Source organism: Bolinopsis microptera, chromosome 8 (assembly GCF_026151205.1).
Source record: "Bolinopsis microptera isolate Bmic1 chromosome 8, MBARI_Bmic_1.0, whole genome shotgun sequence".
Classification (NCBI taxonomy): Eukaryota; Metazoa; Ctenophora; class Tentaculata; order Lobata; family Bolinopsidae; genus Bolinopsis; species Bolinopsis microptera.
The window spans coordinates 13,930,068-13,954,855 of NC_087079.1; the positions used below are offsets into that span (position 1 = coordinate 13,930,068).

The 24,788-nt window shown below is 37.9% G+C and overlaps 3 protein-coding genes across 6 annotated transcripts in view; 2 read left to right on the forward strand and 1 right to left on the reverse strand.

Annotated features, from left to right (window-relative positions):
- The window catches only part of LOC134820040 (F-box and leucine-rich repeat protein 13-like), a 53,621-nt gene that overhangs the window by 2,728 nt on the left and 26,105 nt on the right, over window positions 1-24,788 (forward strand). For all 4 annotated transcript variants that reach the window (XM_063830223.1, XM_063830224.1, XM_063830225.1 and 1 more), the window contains 9 exons: window positions 181-293; window positions 15,536-15,631; window positions 16,065-16,160; window positions 16,516-16,651; window positions 16,868-17,021; window positions 23,625-23,754; window positions 23,969-24,078; window positions 24,203-24,315; window positions 24,491-24,600. In XM_063830223.1, the coding sequence (XP_063686293.1) occupies window positions 181-293; window positions 15,536-15,631; window positions 16,065-16,160; window positions 16,516-16,651; window positions 16,868-17,021; window positions 23,625-23,754; window positions 23,969-24,078; window positions 24,203-24,315; window positions 24,491-24,600 (1,058 nt within the window). The remainder of the gene's footprint in view (window positions 1-180; window positions 294-15,535; window positions 15,632-16,064; window positions 16,161-16,515; window positions 16,652-16,867; window positions 17,022-23,624; window positions 23,755-23,968; window positions 24,079-24,202; window positions 24,316-24,490; window positions 24,601-24,788) is intronic.
- LOC134820044 (uncharacterized) lies at window positions 414-10,288 on the reverse strand. Its single transcript, XM_063830230.1, has 5 exons — window positions 10,096-10,288; window positions 9,797-9,922; window positions 8,784-8,941; window positions 1,079-1,198; window positions 414-780 (listed from the first exon to the last, which is right to left on the reverse strand). The coding sequence occupies exons 1-5, from the start codon at window positions 10,250-10,252 to the stop codon at window positions 643-645; spliced, it is 699 nt and encodes a 232-aa protein (XP_063686300.1). The 5' UTR covers window positions 10,253-10,288; the 3' UTR covers window positions 414-642.
- On the forward strand, window positions 7,093-8,552 carry LOC134819807 (ammonium transporter 3-like). Its single transcript, XM_063829956.1, has one exon. The coding sequence runs from the start codon at window positions 7,101-7,103 to the stop codon at window positions 8,457-8,459; it is 1,359 nt and encodes a 452-aa protein (XP_063686026.1). The 5' UTR covers window positions 7,093-7,100; the 3' UTR covers window positions 8,460-8,552.

Below are 24,788 nucleotides of genomic sequence, written 5' to 3' on the forward strand. Positions count from 1 at the left end.
CCGGTACATGAAGCCGATACTCTGATTTAGTGTACAAATTTGATTCGATCGAGTGTTACATCAAAATCCAATTCTAGAGACCAAACTTAATATTTTACTGAAATTAGAATTCAACTCGATTAATTTGGCGCTCAGGATATCACTGATACTTCACATAATAATGCCGTGTCCTAATTTCAGTTCTGGCTGACAAGATGAGACGGATTTGTTTACAGAACGCGATTTACACGACTTTCCGAGCTTGGCAACAAGTAACCAAACATGCCTCCGATACAAATAAATGGTTCAAAAAGGTAAGTTGAAATTAAGTAGTATGCTGCAGACTGCTAAATTCGTTCTTTATTTCTTAACCTGTTCTTTATTTATTTTAGCATTTTTATGGCTTGTTATTCGGGTTCAATCAAACGTTGTGGTTCAAGAGTAAAAACTAAATACTATTATTAACATCATTTAAATGAATAAGTAATATCAGGTCTCAAAACTTAAAAGTACATAATATCTAGCCTTTAATGAGGTCAAATTCCTAAAAACTTAAAAAGAAAAGAAAAAACAGAAAAAACAAACATTTTTTATATGCATAAAAAACTGCACGATTTACACCGAATATATGTGTAACGTAAAATGTTCCATTGGTTTAATTAATCATCTAGAATTATCTGTAAAATCACGTTCCCAGTATTTGGTTTTTAGCCCGGGTCCGTCTATGTCTTGAAATTCTTCAAAGTAGTATTGAGGCATTTTCCAGGAAGCTCGTACAAATGAAAAGTAGTATGTCCCCATCTGAAATGATTACAATTTGTAAGTTTTATTAATTATTCATCTAGCGCTGATTGAGCTGATTGTGAGCAATCACATTGTAATGTTTCCTCTGCATGTCTGGTGTTTTTTTGCGATTTATACTTCAACTTTAACTTCATCTTACAGTAAGGCCCCGTAAAATATACGCAAAACGAACTTTTCCCACAAAAACACGATCATGATGAAATAGCTGTCAATCATATAATGGGAAAGAAAATTCCAATTTCTCAGAAATCAAGAGACAAGAATGCAAAAAGATTGTTCTTCAAGCTCAACTTACATTTTCTTCGTGACTACAATCGGAAAAGGACACAATTCTGTCCTTTGCAGCTGCTGCACACTCTGTCTTGTCCGTTACACCAAGCTTCATTGTTATCATGAACCTTTCTCCTGCCACCACCTAGAAAACCTTCTGTCAGAATGTCTCTACTATAATTATCAGAGGGGTGTTCAATACAGTAATATTATATTATGATCGAATTTATTGTGTTAGTTTATATTATTATAAAACAAAGCTTTAGAACGTTGACGCAATCTTGAAACTTGAGTGTAGACTGTAGAGTGCAAGTGTAGAGGTATAACAGGTAACATAGTTCATATTTTTCTATGCCTCAATATTACAATCCTCTACAATGGATAATCCACGTAGACCCCATTGGGTGTGTTTTAATAATAATATCGCCCTCTCCTCCTCTCTACCTCTCGCTACCTCGACCAACTTATCATTGCATTGTGTTTGCTACCTCTACCAACTTGTCATTGTGTTTGGGATACAACTTCTGTTACGCGCACGTGTGCTCAATTGCTTAAAACTTATCAATTTATATATAGTTTTTACGGTTACCGGATAAATGCACCCAATTTGGATTTTTCATGGTCGTCATCTTGCGGCATTAGGTCTAACATTTATTTTGATTGGCTCAGTTTAATGATCAAGACGATGTTTTAATCGTAGAAAATTTCTACAATTGTACAAAATCACCTTTAAAATCATCTTTTAACGAAAGGTAGCTCTAGTATTGCTTTTTAATTTAATTACGATCCAGTTTTGAATCCGATTCAATAACTTATTCAGGCTTCATTGCAGCATTTTTTGCAAAACGTGCGCCAGATTTTAGATCTAATCTTCTTCAAACTTTGGTTGATCCACATGATTGTCCAGTTTAATAAGACAATAAAGAACGTTCACGGTCCAAGTCTCATAGACAATAATACGTCGCTTCCCGAAGATTTACACACATAGCATCTCTGATACACGTATCAATCAATAACTACAATATCTAGTCATGAATAAAGTGACACAATTTGAATCTGTTGGAGATTAAGATCATTACTGAGTTGGTCGTTAGCTGATTAGCAGTAAAGTTTCTCTCTCTTTTGTTTTGTATTTAATATCAATAATCAATTATATCATATCGATAATCGATCTTATAAAAGATATACCAACTTTTTGAATGGACAAAAACTTTTACGTGCAGAATTCTGTCAAAAGGTTCGCAAATTTCGAAAAAACGACCGAAATTGCGGATAACTCCGAATCGTCTGGCAGCCAAAACCACATACCGGTCGGTTCCTAGTCTAGAATACAGATTTGATAGTATGTATGCTGTTTTGTGAATTCATTGAACATAAGACTTCCAAATAAGTGCAAAATTATCGCAACTGGCACGTTTATCTCTATTCAGAGAATTATTTCTGTATGTACACTGTACGACCGCCCACGTGCAAATTAGATGAAAAATAGGAATTTAGGTAACAACCAAAAGGTTCCATAGCAACGGTGTTTTAATGCACACATGCACGTGCAAAGATTGTTTTAACGTCATTTTGATCGGTTTTGTGGTAATTACGTTGTGTTTAAAGTGTTTTATATTTAAATCGGCTGTATCTTCGGTTGAGATGGATATTTTTTGACGCGATTTAAACTTTCTAACAAAAAATACTATTAGCTTCCTCCCTGTGACCACGGGTTTTCTAGTCTTACTTAAATAATTCAGAGAATTCCCTTTGTACAATGTACAAAGTTTGTACGACCGCCCACGTGCAAATTAGGTAAAAAGCAAAAGGTTGCAAAGTAACCATGGTAACGAGGGTTATTACACGCACGTGCACGTGCAAAGAAATATGCTTGATTTTTCCAACTAACTATAAATTCTGTATTGAACAATGGGCTCATGGAATAAATGTAGCTAACTTGGAAGTTTCAACTTAGTCAAGACCTTTTACTAAACATTTTAAAACATTACTGAAAACACTGTATTGTATATATTACGGGTATCACATTCTTCCATTAAATTCTTCACACTCTAAACTCAAGACTCCAGTCTAAACTCAAGACTCCATCACATTCTTATTGAGTGTCGTTCAGGCAGATAATACCTCACTTCTCCGTTCGACCTGCGCAAATGACTTGCTTGATTTTGCCAACACGGGATTCTGGTGCATTCGTGCATTGTTATTTCAAGTCTCATGATCTGATGTTTCTTTCATTCAAATTTCCGATTGATTATGAATAGATTCAGTTAGAATCTGACTTAACTGAGTCTATTCAGAAACAATCAGAAATTTGAATGAAGGAAACATCAACATAGAATTGTTTATTTCTATTTATTTGCCAACATGGGGCCGGACCAAGATTCCACTCGTTCGTCTGGTTGGATTTATTCGATTTCATCATCATGGAGTCCGTGATGATGAAATCATATCCATGGACTATCGTTTTGAAAACACATTCTTGATACTACAGGCTACAGTTTATTTAAGAAGCTTTTATATAACGTCATGACGTGTCAGTCGTGTAATTATATGATCTTTTGTATTGATTCCCCGACTACCAAGTTACCTCTGGCTACAAAAGCTTAACTTTTCGTAGAAAACTCAACCCCTACAGCTTAAGACGACCATGGAATCTGACCTTTCTGGCTCCCTAACAAACTCAACGGACACAGCATTCCTAATTTTTGGTGGAGTCCTTGTTCTCAGCATGCAGCTGGGATTATCCCTTCTTGACCTGCTTGATTTTTCCAACTAACTATAAATTCTCTATGGAGCAATGGGCTCATGGAATAAACATAGCTAACATGGAAGTTTCAATAACGTTTGTGATAATATAAAGTGTGGTATGTGGAAGATATTTATATAGCTGTACTCTACAATCTAGATTCTAGATCTATAAAACGGAGTACGAGTTACTACGTTAGTCTTTTATCTCTCCGCTAAATCTACAATTCTGCTAACTAACAATTGACTTATGAGTATGAGGACAATTAAATGTTCATAGATGTTCATTAATAATTATCAGTTGGGGAAATCGAGATTTCAAAAAGTTTATTTTCATGAATTTTGTTTTTGATAATCACTGACGTTCACTAACGTTCAATAACGTTTACTACAAAATGACTGGAACGTGCGTTCAAAATCCACCGTTCACTACAACTTAGGTAATATTATATGATCGAATTTATTGTGTTAGTTTATAAAACAAAGCTTTAGAACGTTAACGTAATCTTAAAACTTGAGTGTAGAGGTATTAGGGTCTGCCCACACTACACCTCTATTCCCCGAATGTCTGCCCACACTACGCCATGTTTTGACGGGCCACATGGCATGGGTCAAAAAAACTGGATTCACACAACGAGGCGCGTAGTTTGGGCAGAGTTCCCGCCAGTTGTGTGATCCGTTTTTTTTGACCCACGCCATGTGGCCCGTCAAAACATGGCGAAGTGTGGGCAGATATTCGGGGAATAGAGGCGTAGTGTGGGCAGGCCCTAGCCCCTAACAGGTAACATAGTTCAAATTTTTCTATGCCTCAATATTACTATCCTCTAAAAATTGCTAATCCGTAGACCTCATTGGGTGTGTTTTAATAATAATATCGCCCTCTCCTCCTCTCTACCTCTCGCTACCTCGACCAACTTATCATTCTGTTTGCTACCTCTACCAACTTGTCATTGTGTTTGGGATACAACTTCTGTTACGCGCACGTGTGCTTAATTGCTTAAAACTTATCAATTTATATAGTTTTTACGGTTACCGGATAAATGCACCCAATTTGGATTTTTCATGGTCGTCATCTTGCGGCATTAGGTCTAACATTTATTTTGATTGGCTCAGTTTAATGATCAAGACGATGTTTTAATCGTAGAAAATTTCTACAATTGTACAAAATCACCTTTAAAATCATCTTTTAACGAAAGGTAGCTCTAGTATTGCTTTCAAATTTAATTACGATCCAGTTTTGAATCCGATTCAACAACTTATTCAGGCTTCATTGCAGCATTTTTTGCAAAACGTGCGCCAGATTTTAGATCTAATCTTCTTCAAACTTTGGTTGATCCACATGATTGTCCAGTTTAATAAGACAATAAAGAACGTTCACGGTCCAAGCCTCATAGACAATAATACGTCGCTTCCCGAAGATTTACACACTCTGAATTCTGATACACGTATTAATCAATAACTACAATATCTAGTCATGACTAAAGTGACACAATTTGAATCTGTTGGAGATTAAGATCATCATTACTGAGAACTTGGTCGTTAGCTGATTAGCAGTAACGTTTCTCCCTCTCTTGTTTTGTATTTAATATCAATAATCAATTATATCATATCGATAATCGATCTTATAAAAGATATACCAACTTTTTGAATGGACAAAAACTTTTACGTGCAGAATTCTGTCAAAAGGTTCGCAAATTTCGGAAAAACGACCGAAAGTGCGGATAACTCCGAATCGTCTGGCAGCCAAAACCACATACCGGTCGGTTCCTAGTCTAGAATACAGATTTGATAGTATGTATGCTGTTTTGTGAATTCATTGAACATAAGACTTCCAAATAAGTGCAAAATTATCGCAACTGGCACATTTATTATATATAATATGCTTCTTTTCTGAGTTATTGGCCAAACAAATTATATCTAAAAAAATTTACAGGTGCTCGTATTTCAGAAAATAAACTTTTGAATATGTGCAACCGTTTAAAAATGGCCATAATATATGCTATACACCATTTCAAGCATCTAATTATGTCAAATACTTATTTGGCGGGTTTTTATATATATATTATATGGTCATTGCGATCATCCTGCACTTATGGGCCAAAAGTTTACAGGACCCTCCTAGATAATAGACCACATATCTGTTAATTTGCTTGATGATTACCTTGGCAGATACCTGGAAATGGCAAAGTGCTGGTTGCTTAAAGTGTTAAAGTTTAGTAATCACCTTATTTCAATCGGTCCAGCTTCTGAATGAGTACGGAAGCCATACATTTCTATTCTTGCCCTAATGATCAATTCTATATTGAACAATAAGCACATGGAATAGACGTAGCTAACTTGGGAGTCGACCTTCTGCTACTTATTTAATACTCCTGAGGCACGATAATATCTCGGACAAGAAAATTATCAAACTATATACTACACACTGTTTGTGATGTATATTACGCGTTTCACATTCTTTCATTGAGTGTCGTTCAGGCAAGAAGCAGATAATACCCTCGTACTCATTTCGAGCCGCGCAAATGACCTGCATGATTTTTCCAACTAACTATAAATTCTGTATTGAACAATGGGCTCATGGAATAAACGTAGCTAACTTGGAAGTTTCAACTTAGTCAAGACCTTTTTACTAAACATTTTAAAACATTACTGAAAACACTGTATTATATATTTACAAGTATCACATTCTTCCATTATTCTTCACACTCTAAACTGTTCCATCACATTCTTATTGAGTTTCGTTTAGTTCAGGCATAGCAGATAATACCTCACTTCTCCGTTCGGGCCGCGCGTTAATGACTTGCTTAATTTTGCCAACATGGGATTCTGGTGGATTCGTGCATTGTTATTGAGTCGCATGACCTGATGTTTCTTTCATTCAAATTTCCGATTGTTTCTAAATAGATTTAGTTAGAACTTAGAATCTGTCTTCACTGAGTCTATTCAGAAACAATCAGAAATTTGAATGAAAGAAACATCAACATAGAATTGTTTATTATTTATTTAGTTGCTAACATGGGGACGGACCAAGATTCCACTCGTTCGTCTGGTTGGATATATTCGATTTCGACATCATGGACTCCATGATGATGAAATCATATATCCATGGACCATTGCTTTGAAAACACATTCTTAAAACTACAGGCTACAGTTTATTTAAGAAGCTTTTAGATAACGTCGTGTTATTATATAGTTATATGATCTTTTGTATTGATTCCCCGACTACCAAGTTACCTCAATACCTCTGGCAACAAAAGCTTAACTTTTCTTATAAAACTCAACCCCTACAGCTAAAGACGACCATGGAATCTGATATCTCTGACTCCCTAACAAACTCAACGGACACAGCATTCCTGATTTTTTGTGGAGTCCTTGTTCTCAGCATGCAGCTGGGATTCTCCCTTCTTGAGATCGGCAGTGTCTCTATGAGAAATACGAATAACATCATCTTTCAAAATCTCATGGATGCATCTATAGGGGCTGTATCCTTCTATCTCGTCGGATACGCCTTCGCATACGGCGAAGGCTCACCATTTATAGGTTTCACCAGCTTTGCTATCACCGGGCTGTATACCAGCCGGGACTATGCATTCTGGTTCCTTCAGTTCGCATTTGCTGCTACAGCCTCCTCGATAGTGGTGGGTGCTATTGCAGAGCGGACCAAGATGTCATCTTACTTTGTATTTTCTATGGCACTCACGGGCCTGGTATACCCGGTGGTTGTTCACTGGGTGTGGTCTGATACAGGGTGGGCTTCCCCTGCTCTACCTGCAGTCTCTCGGCTCTTTGGGGTCGGAGCTATAGACTTTGCTGGTTCCACTGTGGTGCACTCTGTTGGAGGTCTGACAGCCTTGATATCTTGCATTTTCCTGGGAGCAAGAAAAGGCAGGTTTGGAGAAGATGGAATTGTGAACCACCTCCCACAGCAAAGCACTCTCCTTCAGACTACAGGAACTCTGGTCCTGTGGCTTGGATGGTACGGGTTTAACGTCGGCTCAGCCTTGTCGATTAAAGGAAACATGGCCGTTATCTGTGGCAACGTGGTGGTCAATATGACGATAAGTGCTGCCACTGCCGGGTTGACAAGTGCAGCCCTGAGTCGCCTCTGTCATGGATCTTTAGATGTTCCTGTTGTCAACAATGGTATTCTAACTGGCCTGGTCTCAATTACCGCTGGATGTGGGGTTGTAAATGCCTACAGCTCTCTTATAATCGGCTTCGGTGGTGCCGTCTTTTACTTCAGTGCCTGCAAGCTCCTCCTCTGGCTCAAGATAGATGATGCCGTTGAAGCAGTTCCAGTTCACTTAGCCGGTGGTGTTTGGGGCACCTTAGCAGTGGGTTTCTTTGCCGTTCCCGAGCATGTAGCAACAATGTATGGTACAGCAAGTTGTGGAATACTCTACAGATCTCACTGTGACCCAGGCAAAGCAGAGAAACAACTTGCTGCTCAGGTTGTGATAATATTAGCTAACTTAGCGTGGACCGGGGTGATGGCTACGTTGGTATTCGGAGGGTTGAAGCTGGCTGGCTGGTTACGAGTAGATGATGAGAATGAGAGGGTGGGTCTAGATACTGCGTATCATGGTGGTAACGCTTATGAACTCATGCCTACAGCTCCTCCACAGGAGGAAGAAACTGAATGGACAGAGAATTTGAAATGATAAGGGACACAATTAAAAAATAAATTAGATACCCAAGGTACGGTTCGTTATTTAGTTGATAGACTCTTTGAATGACTCAATTTGATAGCCTTTCTGAAAATCTGCCATGTAGGTATATATCAACTCAACGATCGTTATTTCAGTTAAACTGATAAACTATCAGAATGGACTGCGTAAACTGACTAGAAACACGGATTATTGGTGATAGTTTCAATTCTTAGCAATGTAAATGTAATCCTATTAATAACTCTTAACAGCGACCAGTAAAAAAACTGCAAAATAATGGCCTGATTCTTTAAAATGTGGGTAATGTAGGGAACCAACCTGGTATCTAGCTCGGACGATTTCTCCTCTGACGAAAGCACTGTCCTCATCTAGGGTTCCCTGACGCACTGCACGGTCTCTCAGCTCTCTGAGTCCGATATCTGCTGCTTCTATTGCGTCCTTATCATCAACACTCAGCTCCGTGATACCTCCTAGCACTGTGATGGGGACAGTGTAGATTCTACATATTCATTGCATGAGTTCAACTGTGTATTATGTTTCTGGCTAAATCAGTAATTACTCGTAGTTTTTAAATTTTTGTAGAAATGTTTATTATTTTTTTAGTGAAGAATTAGTGAATTGAAACTTGAAAGCTCTCAATCAAATATAATTGTGATAGAAATGATCACAGAGGCAACATGTACGTTCTTTTTGTGAGCGTAATTGAGACAGAATGATCAATATGGTAACTTTACAACATTAGATCCCTACACGCTGTGTGTAAGATAGAATTCCTTGAAACAATAACATCATCTTTAGATGAACAACTAATGTACTCATCAAACTCGAAGCTGATCCCTCATTGACTCCCATTAAGTCACATTAGCAACGTTAAGATGTATTATAGTTATAGTTAGAACTATAACTATAACTATAACACATTTTAACGTTGCTAAACTAATGTAACACAATTTCAATCTCTTGAGGGATCAGCTTCCAGCTTGATGAGTACATGAGTTCTTCATTTGCCTATTTGCCAAGATTCGCCCTCTTTTATAAAAAAAAAAGAAATATCAATAATATCGAAAGTCGCTGAATTATCAACTTGCCATAGTATGATAATAAGAATAATGAACTTTCTTAGAATATTTTTGGGAAAATAAATTGTTCGATGGTTGGAAAAAGTGCGGTATCAGGTCAATAATGCGGTTCTGCACCCACCACACGTCTTATATGTTGGCTCCACCCCTGCAGATTTCGTCGATTTCAGGTGCCGACAGGACCTTAAAAATTAAAAGCAAACTATGGTTGGCTCTGAATGATCACGTAACGATCATGTGAATAAAACCTACTTGGTTGACAGGTATAACTACATCTCTTCTTGATGCTCATTTCTAATCTTTTGCATGTTTTCTTCTTTTTGCCCTCCAACTCGATGGATAAATCCTGGCAGGACTTGTAGTGTATAGGCTGGTACCCTGGAGGGAGAAATACATAAAAATCGACGCATGATATGAATTTTTATATGAAATAACTAAAGTTTGAACTGGCTCAATGGGTAAATTACAGAATTCAAATTCAACAATTATTGTAAGTTGCAATTATAAAAGTGATCTTTGTTCTAGGTATCAATTAAGTAAGATTGACTCACCTAACGACAGGCACTGATCAAACCTCCCCACCCTCTTCTCGCACTTTGCATTCTTCTTATCGGTTTTAGTTTCTTCCTTATTTTTCTTCTTCTTTTTTCCAGCCTCAGATAGTGTCAAACATACAACCAAAAACAAGGTTACGTGCCAGAGCTTCATTCTAGGGCAACAAGGAACGTCAATACAATAACAAGTGTGAAATAAGATAAATCAAATATTTGGCTAACTTTTCTTGTTATCAATATTAAGTTACTTGTAACCGAGTATTCAATTTTCTTATCGGAAATAATTTAGACAGATAATACGCACAAAATACACACATTGACGCGAATCTTTGTGTGCAAGTTCAACTAAACTATAAAATAAGATATTCGCTTATCAATTCGTATCTCTAACAAAAAAACCAAAAAAGACTGATGCAACCTAGTACCTACTATGTTAAACAGAAAAACTTTGAAAACAACCCCATTGTATTGACAACCGATCAAAACTATTACCAAATACCACAGTGCAGACACCCACTGAAATTATATATCAAATTTTGTGTATTTTTTATTCCATTTTTTGTATATATTATACTATGCATTATAGGAAGATAAAATGCTGCTAAATTTATATAAAGATAAAATTCTGGCATCTTTCTTCAGAACACCAAAGGAGCACTCCTTCGGTGTTCCGAAGATTGACGAAGTAGTAAATCTTATGGATACCTTAAGAATGTGCCTCCTATCACGTAAACAAACACATCACGTAAACAAACGATCTCACAGGAAGGGAAATCTATAAATAATTATATATAATAATTATATTATACTATATAATAATACAGGGTGGGCCAAAAGTCAGTACCCATACGTTGGGTCTTATAGCTCCGCTGTGTTTTATATTTGAGAGTTGTTGCTTTGCAGATGGCATACTGTACCTACTTGTTCGAGGATTCCGTCGCCAAAATTTGAAAATTCGAATATTTTAAACCACGCCCATTCAATATTAAAACATCTATATTGTTCTCTCTGAACATGCTGGACGCCTAATTTTTTCGGAGACGGTATATTATTAAATGTTGCATCTGATCTGAAAAAATAATGTGAAACGGATTTGAAATGACGAAGTTATAAAGCATTTTGTGTATCTCGTTAACAAAATTGACTGGGTGATTATGTGACACCGTGACACGACACCTTAATTGGGCAGCCTTAACGATTCCCATAATGTTTAACGGGTTGGTTAACAGGGTCACCTTATCACGTGATTAGGTAAGCCAATCACCTGATCACACGTAATGAATAAACTCGTTATGCTTCGTATCTCGGTGATCTGAGAAGCTATAAAACTCTCATTTTTTCAGGACAAACGTAATTCGAATGGCCAAACACAATTCAATAAAATTTGGCTCGATCCGACTATCCAAACTATGAAATAAATGCGAAAATGAACCTTAATTTTTTTAAAATGAACACGAATATTTTTCGATTTGACAAATTCCTCGAACCAGTGGTGGTATTAAATCATACCACAAAGAATTATTTCAATTGGGCACCCAGTGACTGCGCTATTAAGGCCAACGTATGGGTACTGACTTTTGGCCCACCCTGTATTATTATATTATTGTGGGTGGCGTCGTCTGCTGACAGTGCTCAATCGGCAAGCCGAGAGCTAGATACAAATAGAAACGACCGGTTGAGTCAAACAAATTTTTCAATCATGCAGGATCTCACAGGAAGGGAAATCTATATATAATTATATTTTATTTTTATTATTATTTTTCTACTTTTCTATATCCATTATCCATTAAGTTTGTTTATTTACAAGGAGGTTGTAGGCCATTAATAGCGTCGTACTTCATCCTTTTAATATCCAATAATAACAAATTTTAGTTTCACTTGGCCCTAGTCACGTCCCTGGAAAGTTTTCAGTCACGCGAGAAATAGGATAAGATGATAATTATATATTCTCAAAGGTCTTCATTTCGAGGAAAATCCTAACAGCCCTCGCCCTCTAGCAGCTGGCCGGTGCTTACTTGTGTTTTGTTATGGCTTATAGCCGGCTACAAGTGCATTGCTTTGTAAGTTGTATAAAACTATATAAATATAGACTTTGAGGTTATTTTAAGCAAAAATAGTTAAATTAAAATTCATATTTTACACCTCAAGGCTCAAAGTGCATACTCAACCACACTCTGCTACTACTACTGTACACTGTACAGTGTACTAAAGTACAATAAAAATCTAGCACAACCGAAAAATTTTCTAAGATCTACGATAAGCAGCAGCAAAAACAGAGGAGTCACACACAACATACAACATAAAGAGATAATAATGCAATATTATTCAATCGACTCGGGTATCAATCCGTATTACCGAAATATTACCGAAATGGTTCAGCCTGTAGACTGCTCAACACTGTGGTTTTAATCGCTTCAACGCGATAATTTTATTATCTAGAACGAGAATTGATCACTTTGAAATAAATGTTCGAAATTATAAGAGTTATCCCTTTTCGAAAAGTATAACCGTACCCTTGCTCAAGGAAACTTTGTATGTCCCGAAGCCACAAGCCTAGAACGATCGAAAATGGCAAAATAAACGCGATAAGCGGCTAAGATAATCAGCAAACTCACAAGACGTCTCGACAACTCGTTACAACTCAGAGTAAAGAGGCGGGTGTAAATTCGGGGAATATATGAAGGTTTTGTGAAGTCACAAATTGTGAGGTTCCCGGAAATTAAACCGTCCTGTCAGGACCGGCAAGGACCATGACTGAGATGAATCAATCGCCGTCATCGTGACGGGGGTTCTCTCGTTGTTGTCCAGGAGATAATAATAATATTTCCCATAAAAGAATACTCGAGGTAGATCCGGTTTAAAGGCTTCTGGTGGACGTAGTTCCTAGACGTGATCAGGTGCTGATATAGCGTCACGTGACGGCTTACACAGCGTCACGTGACTGTGTCACGTGACTGTGTCACGTGACTGTGTCACGTGACTGATGTAGCGTCGGGACGTGCTGTAATTGCTGAATAAAGATAAGACAATTGGTCGGGATTTCATCACGTATATCATGGGGTGGAGTTCATGGGAGAGCTGTGTAATCCACTTGTAGTAGAGCATGCTAAGTCACAATATCGCACTTTACAATTAGATATGGCACATGTATTCTAAAAATTACAAACTAACTCGTAATTGTATCCGATAATTGTTATCTTAAACGATTGGCGACAGTTTCTAGGCTAGAAACTCAGGTCACAGTCTAAATTTGGTTTAAATAAAGTGAGGGAGCTCGGTTCCTGGATAATATTACGGGCTGTCGCGATAAACCAAGAAAAGAAAGGTATTGTAATATTCGTGACATTTTCCACTGTTGTCTAAATGTTAAATGAAACATCTAGACGTTTTATTACTTTAAGATTTAGATAATAACATAACAGTATTAACGTAGTAGTGTGATGAGTATTTATAGGCCGAGACTGATTATACTGGCAGTCAGACGTAGCACGGATCACTGAAACTAGCCTAAATTATCAAATTATGTGTTGAGAAATTCATGTCATTATAAGTTGATTAAATTACAGGGGTTGTTATATTAGACAGATGATTTAACAGCTCATAAAAGATAATCATAAGAAATAAACGGGTTGTTCAAAGTAATCAGGGCCCGCGTGCACTGTTTGACTTAACGTGGACACGTGTCTGCCCCTATCAACTGAATATCGAATAGAAAATGGTCTATACAGACACAGTATACAATTGTAATGTTTAACGAAAATAACGTACACATTAATTTGAGTATTGAGTGACATGTTTACTGGCTATAAAAGTAAACAAGAAAATTAATCCTAAAATCGTCAACAGTTGAACCAAATATGGTTCCCTTACTATCGCTCAACAGAAAGAACAAAGTTTTGAAGAATATAAAGTAACAGTGGATAATTTCTAATTTATTAGAAAAGGATAATTGGGTATTAATATCCGATAAATAACACATCACCACGTCTCTTAGAACTCTGATTAATTTCTATTATTAGTATGCTTATTAACTAGTTTTAGTCTAGTTGAGAACTTTCCAGAAAGTGAATCACAAGAAGTTTTATTACTTACTATTATTACTTTTTCTGGTGCCATGAAACAACGAGCACGGTTTTCAAAAGTTTCAAGGTAATTTTCGTTTAATAACACTATACAGTATACACAGGAAAAGTCTATATCTCTGTAGACTGTTTTTATCAAACATGACGTTGGGAGATATTATTAACTTTTATTTAAGTTGGGATTTTATAGGTTATTCTTGAAATGCGGTCATTTCCTCACCCTCAACATAGCCTGGTGACTTCAAATATTCTGGTTGCCCTATGACGATAACTAAGTAAGAAATGAAAGGGTAAATAAATAAACGCTCAAAATCTGCCTGCAAAATTATGAAAATCTTTAATGGTTTTGATAACATTTTTGCTACAATTGTCAAGAAGGCTTTTAATTTGAGACAATCAACTTCAAGGGCTGGGCGAACAAAGAGTTACACAGAATTGAAATCCTCTAAAACTGTTGCAACATTGGCTTTTGTGAACTGCAGCCCAGTCTACATCAGACAGCTAGCAATGATTCTCGTCAGTAAGATACTTTCATACAACTCACTATCTCCATATTCTTATCTGATTCTGACTGGTATCCTAACAGAAATTTTCTGAGAAAAACTTACTAATCGTACTCAACTCTCAAGGCGTACTCAAAACGTGAAAAAACAAAGATAAGTTTAGTACCTAATTGTGAATGATGTGGTTTATTAAGTATAGCTGTGGTCAGTTTATTACCGCCCTCATCAGATAAATATTCGCGTGTGGCTGTGCAATTGTTTCATATTCTAGCTCAAACTTTATAGCTCTCCTTCAAAGTTTTATCGGTGTTGGTTTTGTACGGGTTTTATAATTATACCAGTTTATAAGTTTCACGTGTTTACTCTTTGTGTTTCGGAGTCAGTCGAGACCTTATGCACCAACTAATTATGTCCATTCCATTGGTATCGATGTCACGAGGGCTCTGAGACAGTCTACACTAGCTTCAAAAGTTTGAGCTGTAAGATTAAACAATTGGGTATGTCGCCAAAGTCAGTCCTTGGCGCTTATTACGTATACTAGCAAATTGGGATCGGGATCGGGATCAGGATCGGGATCGGGATCGGGATCGGGATCGGGATCGGGATCGGGATCGGGATCGGGATCGGGATCGGGATCGGGATCGGGATCGGGATCGGGATCGGGATTGGGATTACGATCATACCTCATCAAGTATTGGACAAATGTTTCAACCATACACACGAGTCTAAAACCATAAACACACAAAGTTTGTTATAGCATGCTCCATAATCTGCTCATTGCTCTGTACTGATTACCAGCCTTCCTTTAGGTATGATCATACAATTCTAATGCTAACGAAACTCCTTCTTCAGTACGAGATATTGAACAGTGATGATGAAGATGAGGTCAAGGATAAGGCAGTTGGACAGGACTTTATTTCAAAACTTCCTCACAAAGCCAGTAATAGGGTCAGCAGATTTTAGAGGATTTATATTTTTTCTAGTTACTAGTTAGTGTTCAGTAGTAAGTAGTTACTGGTAATCATTTCAGACCATTAAACTATAATATTATGGTATAAATACTTCATTAAACTGGAAGTCCCTGTCTCTCTGTATTTAACCAGACAGGGCGGTGGTAACAGATCTTCAAGACTCTGTTGCCAATATCTATGTTTGGGAGTCTCTCTCTCCAGCAGCAGGAGTTGGAGATATTACATTATTACGTGGACGGGTTGTGAATGCCACCGTAAGGAAGGCTTACAGTCGGCGCCGACAAATCAGAAGAAGACTTCATTAAACTTGTAATTTGTATGCTAATACACAACCTCTCCCAACAATCATCATATAATAACTTATTGATTTTGCTAACAACACTACAACAGCTCATTCGATGAATTTTCAGATATTCTCATTTCTGGACGTACTCGACAGACTGACTTGTTCGCTCGTGTGCAGATCTTGGAAGATAATGGTTCAGGATCGGTCTCTATGGACTCAGGTAATTTAAAGTTTTCGATTTCTAGTCTGGTGAGTTTTCCAGTAAGTTATACCGAAATAAACATTGCTTGAATTGGGTGCGTAGAGGCTGCTGTGTCTGCGCGGCTCCGGTTGTCATGGAAACGGGTAACATTTTATGATTAAAGTACATTGCAGTAGGTGTACTTCGGAACGCGCAATCGCGTGCATGAACTAAGCTATTTGATTTTAAAAAGCAACTCCATCGATCCGGTCGAAGATTCACTCTTCTTCTGCGAAATCGTGAATAGATTTTCTGCTTTTAAAAACAGTATTATTAAAACATTTTAAAGCCAATATTTGAAAGAATGTAACGAGAGATTCTTCATTCTTTTTAGATTGATTTACAACGCATCAAAGACAGAACTACAGACAGACTAGTTGCTAACTTGGCTCACAAATTCCGATCTTTTCTTTGTAACTTGAACCTAAGAGACTGTGTCAGGGTCACTTCATCATCTCTGAGATATATAGGTACATGTTAACCCTATTTAGCAACAGAATGCAATGATTTTCCATAGCCGAGTATAGTTGATATATAGGGCGCATGTAAGGTCATTCGGCGAATTTTCTTTGAAATAAAATGATGTATTTGTGTAACAATTTGAAAGTTTATTGATTAAAAAAATTGATCACGTTATTAAAATGTACTTTCTTAAAACAGGTCCCTTATATTCCAAACTGTCGCAGGAGAATGCCGGAATCTACAAGAGTTGAGTTTGTCAGGGATAAAGCAGATTAATGCTGACGTTGTCAATGATATCGGACTGGGTTGTAAAAACTTGCTTTATCTTAACATTGCGAAGTGTTACTTTGACGATGGAGTTTTGAGGGTCTTAGCGAGGTATTGCTTATTTAGATTTTTATTGATTTATTTTGAACCCTCGATAAACAATGTGTTTCAGAATCCAAATGGAACGCACTAATCAGTGTGATAGAAGGGCAATGAGAAGTATAATGCTTATAGGGACCCTGATAGACGTCAATACAGATATAGCCATTCTTATGTTATATTCATTATGCTACAAGTTACTTAAGGGTGCAATGAAAATATTTTCTGATAAATCTGAAATATTCTGTAAAACCCTCTGGTGTCGAGATTACTCCATCAGATCCCAAATTCGGATCCACTACTGTTAAGGAGACCCGCATCCAGTAGGGACTGTCAGCGGTAAGCTACAGCTCCTGCTGGTAATCGACTCGGAAAACAGTAGTGGTCCCCGTTTTTGGGTTGGAAAGGATGAAAACCAGATCTAAATCAGTTGAGAACAAAAATACCGACTCTAGAAGGCTTACTAATCCAGATCAATATACAGACCCAGAAGAAACAAATAAGCAATCTCAAGCAATCAAGGATTTGAGGTCACTTACTTAGACTTGTCCAATATGCAATCTTAAAGTGACTGAGTATGATGATGGCTTGCTGTGCGAAAGATGTCGCTCATGGCATCATAGGACTTGCTTGAAGATCAGTAAAACAGAATACAAGAAACTTAGTGAAAGCGATGATGAATATCTATGTCCAAGATGCCTAAAAACAACATCAAAGGACGCTGATACTGTGGTAGAAGAGGCAAAGGAGTGCTGTTTCCCAGATCATGAAAATGTAAGTGATCCATCTCGATTGAAATTAGGACCATGGAATAGTTGGGAAGTTCTGACAAAATGTGAGGAAATATATGGTGTTATAGTTAAATGGAGAAGAAACATATTTTTGCTTCCCTCAGGGGCGGCAGGAAAAGCATTCATCGAAGAAATGACTAAAGTGGCCAACAATTTCACATCAGGCAGTGCTATGAAATCAGTGACCATGACCCTTTTGATGATAATGCCATCACTACTGTCGCAGAAACCCTCAAAGAGGTCCAAAGCAAAGGAACACACTGAAGTGTTGAAGAGAAGACTTGTTTTGTGGCAGGCAGGTAAGCTAGAAGAGCTGCTGCGAGAAGGACAGGAGATTCAGAGGAGATTGGGAAAGGGGAAGCATAAACAATAAACATGGCCATGTTGAGAGAGTCTTCACTCGACTCATGATGAAAGGAAAAGTCAGTGCAGCAATGCGGTGGATTGGTGAAAATGCCACCGGGATTCTTGAACCTACTCCAGATGTGATTAAAGTGTTGAAAGAGAAGCATCACCTGCATCAAAGGGAAGCTGTCTGGGTGGACCAGTGAGGAGAGTAGAGCCGGTTATCTTTGACAGTATTGACAGGGAAATGAGAAGACAAGCAGCAAAGAGAGTACAGGGTGCTGCAGGGCCTTCAGGAATGGATGCGGATGCATGGAAGAGACTACTGTGTTCCAAACAGTTTGGTAAGAAGTGTGAGGATCTATGTAATGCCATAGCAGGGATAGCAAGGAAACTATGTGTCAGGAATTTGGATCCACCGCTGTTGACCTGATTGACAGCATGTCGACTTGTCCCCCTGGATAAAAAGCCTGGAGTCAATACCATTGATTGATGCAGGAAACATTGAGAGAAAGGTGACTCAGATCTGGTATGCTGATGACTCTGCTGCTGGGGGAAAACTGGAAGAAATGAGGAAGTGGTGGGATAACCTCTGTATTAAATGACCACTCTTTGGATACAGCCCTAAATCTTCTAAAACATGGGTGATAGTTAAGCCTGAGCACGAAGAGAATGCAAGAACCCTATTCCCAGATGTCAATGTGACAAGCATTGGTCGACGATATCTGGGCAGCTTCATCGGAACAGATCAAGGAAAAGAGGCTATCATCGAGGAAAAAGTTCAAGAATGGTGTCGTGATATTAAACAGTTAAGTGATATAGCATCAAGAGAACCTCAAATAGCATACAGTGCATATGTGTATGGGCTTAGTAAGAGATGGAACTATGTATGCAGAACTGCAGAAATACCCCAGGAGTTGCAGATAGGCTTACTCCTCTGGAACAAGTAACACGTGATGAATTTATCCCAGCTATCATCAACAGACTGTTTAGCTGCACTGATGAACTAAAGAACATAATGGCTCTACCACCAAGATATGGAGGATTAGGTATTCCAGTTATGATGGACATGGCAGATCGAGAGTACAAATTCTCCTGTAAAGCTACAAAACATCTAAAAGAAGCCATTCTCAAGCAGGTAGACAACTACACAGAGGATTGGAAACACAGCAAAGGAGTGAAAACCGAAATAACGACCGAACGGAATCTCTTCTATCTACAAAAACAAGCAGAAATACGTCAGAAGCTTGAGTCAATAACAATAAAAGGCTCTTTTCCTCACAATTTGGTTCAGGAAGGTGACAATGGAAAGTACTTCAAATTGAATAAACCGTTAAGAATTGTAATTACAATATCTCAGTGTTCCTCAATATACAGGGTGGGCCAAAAGTCAGTGTGCAAACGTTGGCCTTAATAGCTCAGTCACTGAGTGCCCAATTGAAATACTTCCTTCTGGTATGACTTAGTACCACCACTGGTTCGAGGAATTTGTCAACTCGAAAAATATTCGCGTTCATTTTTTTTCAAATGGAGGTTCATTTTCACATTTATTTGATAGTTTGGATAGTCGGATCAAGCTAAATGTTATTGAATTGTGTTTGGCCATTCGAATTACGTTCGTCCTGAAAGAATTAGAACTGTAGCTTCTCAGATGACCGAGATATGAAGCATAACGAGTTTATTCATTACGTGTGATCAGGTGATTGGTTTACCTAATCACGTGATAAGGTGACCCCGTTAACTACCCCGTTAAACATTATGGGAATTGTTAAGGGTGCCCAATTAAGGTGTCGTGTCACGGTGTCACATAATCACCCAGTCAATTTTGTTAACGAGATACACAAAATGCTTGATAACTTCTTCATTTCTAATCCGTTTTGCCTCATGTTTTCAGATCATATGCAACATTTGATAATCTACCGTCTCTGAAAAAATTAGGCGTTCAGCATGTTCAGAGAAAACAATATAGGTGTTTTAATATTGAATGGGCGTGGTCTAAAATATTCGAATTTTCAAATTTTGACGAGGGAATCCTCGAACCAGTAAGTACAGTATGCCATCTGCAAAGCAACAGCTCTCAAATATAAAACACGGCGGAGGTATAAGACCCAACGTTTGCACACTGACTTTTGGCCCACCCTGTACTATTTCAATGATACAGATATCCTAGGTCTTTAACTGTAAACATTAACTGTAAACGTCTGCTGTATTCAAACCAAAAAGTGTCCTGCCATCCAACAGGCCCACTCTTAAATATCCCCAGATAGTATAAACAATCTCCCACTCGTTTTAGCAATCTCTAAACAAATCCCAAACTATCCTCCTTGTAACCAAAACAGAGGTGTTAAAATGCACCCTCTGATAATCAAAACAGAGATGTTAAAATGAACTCTCTGCTCCCCAAAACTCTCTACTCTAAACAATTCCTAAACTATCCTCTTTGTAACCAGAACAGAGGTGCTAAAATGCACCCTCTGATAATCAAAACAGAGATTATAAGGGGGCAGGGGGGGGGGGTCTTTATGAAATTTCTCTCGAAATTAATTTTATAGTTGTTTCTAATAGAGGGGAGTGATATCTATCTGCTACTTTTAGTCCTATGGAAAAATATTGTTCCTAGACGAAATCATTGCCGGTCAAAGGTCAGCGCTCATGTGTAATTATTGTATTGCGTGAGCGATTTTCAATCGCGCGCCCTGAAAATCGAGTCTACAAATCTGTCTTCGCCTACATTTTTTGAGCAATCACCTTGAAACCTTCAGGATATATTCTAAGGACCATTTAGAAGGTTTCACTCTTTTTAGAATTTCGAGATAGGCCTTTAAACATTTTTTATTCCATTTTGAAAATCTTGGACCTGGAAAAATCGTCAAAAAAAGAGGTCCAAGATTTTCAAAATGGAATAAAAAATGTTTAAAGGCCTATCTCGAAATTCTAAAAAAAGTGAAATCTTCTAAATGGTCCTTAGAACATATCCCAGTGAAAGTTTCAAGGTGATTGCTCAAAAAATGTAGGAGAAGATAGATTTTTAGACTCGATTTTCAGGGCGCGCGATTGAATACGCTTGCGCAATACAATTACACATGAGCGCTGACCTTTGACCGGCAATAATTTCGTCTAGGAACAATATTTTTCCATGGGACCAAAAGTAGCAGATAGATGTCACTCCCCTCTATTAGAAAACCCCCTGCCCCCTTAAAATGAACTCTCTGCTCCCCGAAACAGAGGTGTTAAACTGAACTCCCTGCACTACCCTGATGTACTAAATGTCGTACACTAATAGTAGTAGTAGTAAATCTTTCAAAGTACGAAATATCTCTTTAAAAGAGCATCCTAGGCACCTTATAGATATCAAAACGCATAAAAAAGAAAACAAAAACATCAACCATCTTCTAACTTCTTCCATTCCTCCCTATCTAAAGCCAAAAATCTAAGGTCTTCGAAATCAGTCAAATTCTTAAGTCTAATATCAAGATTTCTACTAGTCAAGTCTTTTCTAATAACATCTAATAAGTTTAAACATGGTCTACCCCGTCTCCCTTCCATAAAAATATCAGAATTTATAGCAAATAACATAGAGGTGTATGCTGGTGAGTCTTCCTGTCCTCTTAAGATATGTCCTAACATTCTCCATCGAAACTTAGAGACTCTCACAGACAAGGGAGTGACATAACAACGAGCATAGAGTGCCTCATTAGAAATAACCCCAGTAGGCCATCTGATGTTGAGGATTCTTCGGAGGTGTTTGCGATGAGCAATATCAAGTTCATTCAACGAAGCTAGTGGTGCAGCCCAGGAGTTGCAGTTGTAGAGTAGAATAGAGACTACTTGTGCCTCGTAGATTTTGATCTTCCTTTGGACTGAAATCTTGCTCTTCATCCAAACTTTCTGAAATTTACTAAAGGCAACAATACCAAGGAATATTCGATTCTTGATATCCTTAACAGTGCACATCAACGATCCTAAAGTTTTGTTAGAGCGCCACTCTTCATCACCTCTATACACTTTTCCAACAATCACCTTGCGTTTAACAGTGGGTTTAGGATCTGCTAAATAAAAATGGACAAATTCAGTCTTGGAAGAATTGATATGAAGGTCCCACTGCTGGAATATATCTTTAGCGATAGGAAGCATTTCTTTGAGTGGAGCAAGTTCAGTGTTATTAAAGTCAATATCATCAGAGTATCCTGTTTCGAGTGGCATGAATTCTTCTGAGATAGGAGGATTAGGGATTGGATGATTTACTGGGTAAGGTGTTGATGATACTTGGGAGAGTACAGATCTGAGGTGAATAAGTGCAGCGGCTTCAACAACAGTAAATAGATTACCTGATAGTGCATCTCCTTGAAATGCTCCAGTTGTGCTTTGGAACTCAATTGATACAGTATTAAATACACTAATAAATGCCCTAAAATACTACGCTAAAATACTGTTTAATGTATAGTACTAAAACTGCTAAAACGAGTATATAACACACTGGCAAAGTTGATGTTCCAACTAGCTGCTGAGAAAGGGGCAAGTGCTTGGTTAACAGCACTACCGTTAAAAGAGTATGGATATCTGATGAACAAACAACAGTTCTCAGACGCAATAGCGCTCAGATATAACCTGAACCTAAAGGATTGCCCTAAAACATGTACGTGTGGCCAGAAATATTCAGCAAACCATGCGCTCATCTGCAAACTTGGTGGATATGTGTCACTGCGGCACAACTCGTTGAGAGACACCTTTGCAGAACTAATGAGAACTGTGAAATGCAAGGATGTGCAGACTGAACCAGTTCTTCTTCCAGTTGATGGTCTAGAGCTGCCAAAGGGAACAGTCCTAGGAGACCAAGCTAGGCTGGACATTTCTGCAAGATCGATTTGGAATGCTTCAGAGAGGGCATTTTTTGATGTAAGGGTATTCCATGCCCCAGCCCCCTCCAATGCAAGCAAATCGATCCCAGCAATGTACCAGTCCCATGAAAATGAGAAAAAACGGTGTTACAATGCAAGGGTCCTGGAAGTAGAGAAAGGAAGCTTCACGCCGTTAGTTTTCTCAACGTCTGGTGGAATGGGTGGTGAAGCTGAAAGACTAGTAAAGAAGCTGGCTAGTAAGATGGAATACCACACAGGGCAGAGGTACTCAGATGCTGTGGGATACATTAGGAAGCGCCTTCGTTTCGAAATCTTAAGAACGACGGTAATTTCTCTCCGGGGAGACAGAGGGGCGAGAAAGAACTTTGTCAATATAGACAGTTTAGATTTGAACTCGGAGCCGCAAGGCTAAGGGTGATTTTCAAAATATTGAGTTTTTGAAGGTTTTTTAAAAATATAGTATATAGGCCATAGGGTCATGATTGTGACATTATTTGTATACTGTTTGAAACATTTTATATTAAAAAATAAAATAAAAATACAGATATAGCTACACCCATTGGCGAAGATAAATGGGCAACTAATAGTTTTAAGTACTAATACACATTGTTCTCTCACAGACACTACGTGAATATCCAGTATCTCTCCTTAGCCGGCTGCACCGGCTTCTCGACAGCCGGTGTTTATTACTTCATGGTCGGACAGGGCCTCCACAAACTCTCCCATCTTGATATTTCTGGATGCTCACAGGTACCTCTCCTAGTTTATATTCGTGAATTTCTTCAATTGATTTCCAACATGCTGGTGGATTTTCCGACAAGGTTCTCATAGTCATGTACTTGGGCTTCACATTTTCTTTATAAAGAATCTAAACTTTTCCCAAAAATGAGTATACATTTTCTGTTATATCCCTTGGCGGAGTCTTCAAAATCAGATCTTTTATGATTATAGTGAGTAATTTCAGATAACCCACGAAGGAATGCGATACATAGCCAGAGGATGTCCTCTTCTTCATAGCTTAGTTCTTAACAAATTAGCGCGGATGAAAGACGAGAGCCTCTACTTCTTTACCAAGTAATAAGTTCGCTGTTTCTCTCTCAAACAATTTTGATATTGTGTTTTACATTTTCTAGGGTACAGTAATTTAATCAAGACAGTTCAATTTTTTCCTAATATTTAACCAGATTCTTCCCATCAGATATTGCCCTAATCTCAGAGCCTTACATTTAAGGCACGCTTCTTCTCTAACCGATACAGCGTTTATGCATATCGCCGAAAATCTTCCCCGCTTAAAAACTCTCTGCGTTGAAGGTATTAATTTAAATTTAAAGCACCCTGTTATTTGACTTTAATTCACTAGCTCGGCTAGGTTTTAAATTAAATCAGTCGATCTCAGTGAATAATTAAAGAGTTAGCGAGCTCTAAAATACATACTCTATAACATTTAATACCTTGTTCTCAGGAACATTTAATACATTGTTCTCAGGAAATCACAACATCACTGGAGCCAGTATAAAAATGGTCGGTAGAGGGTGCCCTGATTTGGTCCACCTCTTTATCATTGATTGTATACAGATGTGTGATACTGGTCTAAAGGTAAATATTGATATTTATATATTTCTGTCTGACAACGAAAATTAACCCAATTACAGATACCAGATTAAAACTTGTTGTCGTATGCATGTATTCGCCATTTTTGAACAGTTATAGCTTACTGGAATCATGCACACCATTACCCCTGGGTAATGGGTATGCAACCGTCGTGTGAACCATGATTCGTGATC

What these genes read in the sequence shown, in the direction of transcription:
- LOC134819807 (XM_063829956.1), top strand. Translation starts at nt 7,101, where the DNA reads ATGGAATCTGATATCTCTGACTCCCTAACAAACTCAACGGACACAGCA.
- LOC134820044 (XM_063830230.1), bottom strand. Translation starts at nt 10,252, where the DNA reads ATGAAGCTCTGGCACGTAACCTTGTTTTTGGTTGTATGTTTGACACTA. An exon ending in TGATCAGTGCCTGTCGTTAG is followed by an intron (nt 9,923 to 10,095) that starts GTGAGTCAATCT and finishes TTCTCCCTCCAG; the next exon opens with GGTACCAGCCTATACACTAC. An exon ending in TAGTTATACCTGTCAACCAA is followed by an intron (nt 8,942 to 9,796) that starts GTAGGTTTTATT and finishes TCCCCATCACAG; the next exon opens with TGCTAGGAGGTATCACGGAG.